Source organism: Mesitornis unicolor, unplaced genomic scaffold, assembly GCF_000695765.1.
Source record: "Mesitornis unicolor isolate BGI_N332 unplaced genomic scaffold, ASM69576v1 scaffold38023, whole genome shotgun sequence".
NCBI classification, from domain to species: Eukaryota; Metazoa; Chordata; class Aves; order Mesitornithiformes; family Mesitornithidae; genus Mesitornis; species Mesitornis unicolor.
The window spans coordinates 1-3,640 of NW_010173306.1; the positions used below are offsets into that span (position 1 = coordinate 1).

The following is a 3,640-nucleotide window of genomic DNA, read 5'->3' on the forward strand; positions in this document are numbered from 1 at the left end:
CCTGCGAGTGCAATGTTCCCAGGCCGATGCAGATCCTTGCTGTGCTGCTCCTCAGCTGTCAGCAGGGAGCACCCCGCTGCCAAACCCTCGCCACCCTGAGCACAGCACAGCCCCACGGCTACCGGGGGCCCCTGCATCCCTCTGCTCCCATGCTGTGGGAGTTTTCCCACTGCTCCGGAGAAGGGATGTGGCACACGGCATTTCTCAGATACTGGAGGCAGAGAGCAGACCTAACTAGGAGCAAGTTCTTATGAATGAGCCAGAGGTGCTGCCTTCTCCCTAAGGAAGCACTTGCCCAGCCACCAGCCTGTGAGAGCCAGGGCTGTCCCAGGCTGCTTGGCCATGGGGCACTGCTGGGCCGACCTGTGGACAAGGACGGGGTGCTGCACCCTCGGCTCCAGCTTGTTTGCAGGCTCTGCCCTCTGTGGAGGTTCAAGGCAAGAGGATGAAGGTCTGGACAGGACTGTGTGAGGTGAGCAGCCCCAAAGCCGTGTTTCCTGCACAAGGGTAGGACAAGCCACGGCACTGGAGAAAAGCCGGGCCCTTTCCCAGCGACAAAGGCAGGAGCTGCCTGCACAGCTCTGCCCGTCCCCCTGCCCTGCGCTGCTCCCAGCTCAGCCCCACATCCCTGGCTGCTTCCCAGGGCAAAGCCAGCTCTGCTTTCCAGCATGGCGCCACGCGCTGCCAAGCTGCCCCACAAATCCCTGCCAAGGCCCAGGCAGCCCCTCTTGTGTCCGTGTCCCCATCCCACAGATAGAAGCAGCACCACAAACAGAGCAGCGAGTCATCCCGTGGGGACACGGCACTGGAGACATCATCCTCAGCACAAGGTGGTTCAGCCTGGACCATGCCAGTGCCAAACCCTGCACCTTGCCAGCTGAAGCTCAGGCCTGGCACTTCCCTGCTGTGCCGCAGCCTTCCACGGCTGCTTCCTCCTGCTCCTGTCAGGCCCCCTGGCCGCAGGGACACTGCCCTGGTCCTCCGCTGGCCACTGACCCAGACCTGCAGGGAGGAAGCCCTCCCACACAGACAGGATGCCCCGGTCCCTGCCTCCATGCAGAGGCCCTGCAGCGCTCTGGGGGTCTGCAGAGCAGAAGCTGGAGCCGTGCACACCCGCAGTCCCGTGCCCCAGCCGCTGCTCACCTGGTGTTTGGTGTGTGGCTGTGCTTTGTCTCTGTTCGGGGGCTGCACCTGCACCTCGCTATGCATCGTGCCGATGGGGGTGGGCTGGGGACACAAGGACAACATCAGCCATGGCATGCGAAAACACTCCAGAATCAGGGCCTGATCTCAGCCCCTACCCCTACCCCAGCAGCTCCACCCTCAGTGCGTGGCTGCAGGGAGCTCACAGAGGGTGCCCATGGCAGGACTGACTGCTGGGCTCCTCTTAGCTCCAGGAGCCTCAAATTTCTGTCTCACAGCTTTAACTCATCAGCACGACAGCCCCAGCTTGGAGCTGGCTGCTGGTGTCTGGCAAGGACTGGTGAAGCTGATCTTTCAGGTACAGACGTGCATGGCAGGGATGACTGCTGGTCTGCATCCTACCTGCCTGCTGCCACAGACCACACTGACCCCCCACCACTGCCCACTGCCCCTTTGGGCGCCCTGGGGCTCAAGACCTTCTGCCCACCCCTGCTCCTTCACCACTCACCAGGGGTTTCCCTGCCCAGTCGTATTCGTAGTCGAACACATAACCATTCCTCTCGAACAAGTCTGTGAAGAGCTTCCGCAGGTAGTCGTAGTCCGGCTTCTCAAAGAAATCCAGCCGCCGCACGTAGCGCAAGTACGTGGCCATCTCCTCTGTGGGGACAGAGTGGGCTCAGTTGGGGCAGGGGGACAAGATGCCAGCGGGCTCTGGGGACAGGCTGGGGACAGGCTGTCCTCACCTGGGAAGTTCTCACAGAGCACCTCCACCGGAGTGGCTCTTTTGGTGTCGCCAATCTTCTGATACCTCTCCTTTAGCGTGTCAGCCTGGCACAGACAAGGAGCGCGTCAGTACAAGGGTCCAGGAGAGGGGAAGGCACTGGGTGCCGTCAGACCACGAATGGTTTCTTGATCCCCCTTTTCCAGGTACCAGCAATAGCTCGTTCCCAGGGAATGCCCTCACCAGGGCCAAGGCAGCCACTGAGAGCAGCCGTGTTACCCACAAAGTGGGGGGACACAGAGAGGGACACATCTACAGCCGTTCAGCACAGCGGGGGCCTGGCACAGAGCTCAGAGCAACAATCCCTGCATCCGCCGAGGCGTCAGCCCTCCCCAGCCGGGCAGGAAAAGCTTCTCCCACTCCCCTGACACTGGCTATGTCAGAGCAGAGCCAGCTCCACGGAGGAGCAGGAGCTGGCAGTTACCTTGAGGCCTTGCCAAGGAAGGCTCCCACGGAGGAAGTACATAAACATGTGCCCTAATGCTTCCAGGTCATCCCTGCGGCTTTGTTCTGCATGGAGAGAAAAAGAAAAAAAAAAAAAAAAGAAGAGATGCAGGCATGTTCCTGCTACAGCCACCTCCCCTGTCCCCACCAGACCTTGCAGCACTCCAAGTGCCCTGCCAATGGCCCAGGCTGAGGAGCAGCAGAGGCCGTTTGTCCCCAGCCCTACCTCTGAGGGAGGAGCTCACACCCTGGAGGCTCCTTCCCTCTCCCTTCTCCCACACCGTGTGCACGCACCTTTCCCAAGGTGGGTGTTGATGCTCATGTAGCGTGCTGTCCCTGTCAGGCTCTTGTGCTCTCGGTAGGGGATGTGTTTTTTGGTCTCGGGGTCAATATACTCTTTGGCCAGGCCAAAATCGATGATGTGGATGGTGTGCTGCCGCTTGCTGCCCGGCCGCCCCACCAGGAAGTTCTCTGGCTTGACGTCTCTGTAGATCAGGCTTTTGGTGTGGACGTACTCCATCCGCGTGATCTGAGGGCACAAGATGTCAGCACCATGGCAATGACTGGAGCCTCCCTGTGCCCTCCTCTGCTCCAATTGCCTCGAACCCGGCAGCAGCCCTGCTCCCCTCAGCCCATGCATCACCCTGGGTGGAAAGGATGGGCACAGCAGGTCCTCCAGCCCTGGGAGACAACCTCAGACCAGCTGCATCTCGGATACATGGCAAGAGGTGCTCATCTGTGCTCAGAGTGGGGCTACATGGAGGTGAGGGAGAGCCCTCCCACATCAGGGAGAGGATGAGGTACGGAGAGAGGGATGTCCTACAGCTTGCTGGGCTCTGGCTCACCCCTTCTTCCCCTCTCCTTCCCTGTGGAGTCCCCACACAGCCCAAGTGCTGCACCCACACGTCACCCTGCTCCCCCAGAGTGGTCAGTGGCCAGGTGGGGTGTGAGGGGTGCAGAGCCGCAGGTGAGGCTGAGGTGCGGTGCTCACCAGCTGGATCGCGATCATCAGGACAGTCTTGAGCGTGAAGGTCCGATCGCACAGATCAAAGAGATCTTCGAGGCTGGGTCCTAGCAGCTCCAACACCATGGCGTTGTACTTCCCACAGGGGCCAAAGTAGTAAACCTGAGGAATTCCTTCTGCGAGAGAGGCAGTGGGGGCTGTCAGGGGTTGCAGCGGGGCTAAGCAGCAAACGGCCACGCTGTCACGGCCGAGCCATTGCTGGAGCTGGGACGGGGGCTGCAGATGGGGGGGACGTCTCACAGACAGCC

The 3,640-nt window shown here is 60.9% G+C and overlaps 1 protein-coding gene across 1 annotated transcript in view; it reads right to left on the bottom strand.

Moving 5' to 3' along the window:
- Positions 1-1,143: 1,143 nt before the first annotated feature.
- The window catches only part of LOC104537726, a gene marked incomplete at its 3' end in the record, with an annotated part of 11,128 nt that continues 8,631 nt past the window's right edge, over positions 1,144-3,640 (bottom strand). The window contains exons 4-7 of the mRNA XM_010180695.1: positions 3,360-3,508; positions 2,663-2,897; positions 1,652-1,800; positions 1,144-1,227 (exon numbers count right to left, since the gene is read on the bottom strand). Of these exons, the coding sequence (XP_010178997.1) occupies positions 1,144-1,227; positions 1,652-1,800; positions 2,663-2,897; positions 3,360-3,508 (617 nt within the window). The remainder of the gene's footprint in view (positions 1,228-1,651; positions 1,801-2,662; positions 2,898-3,359; positions 3,509-3,640) is intronic.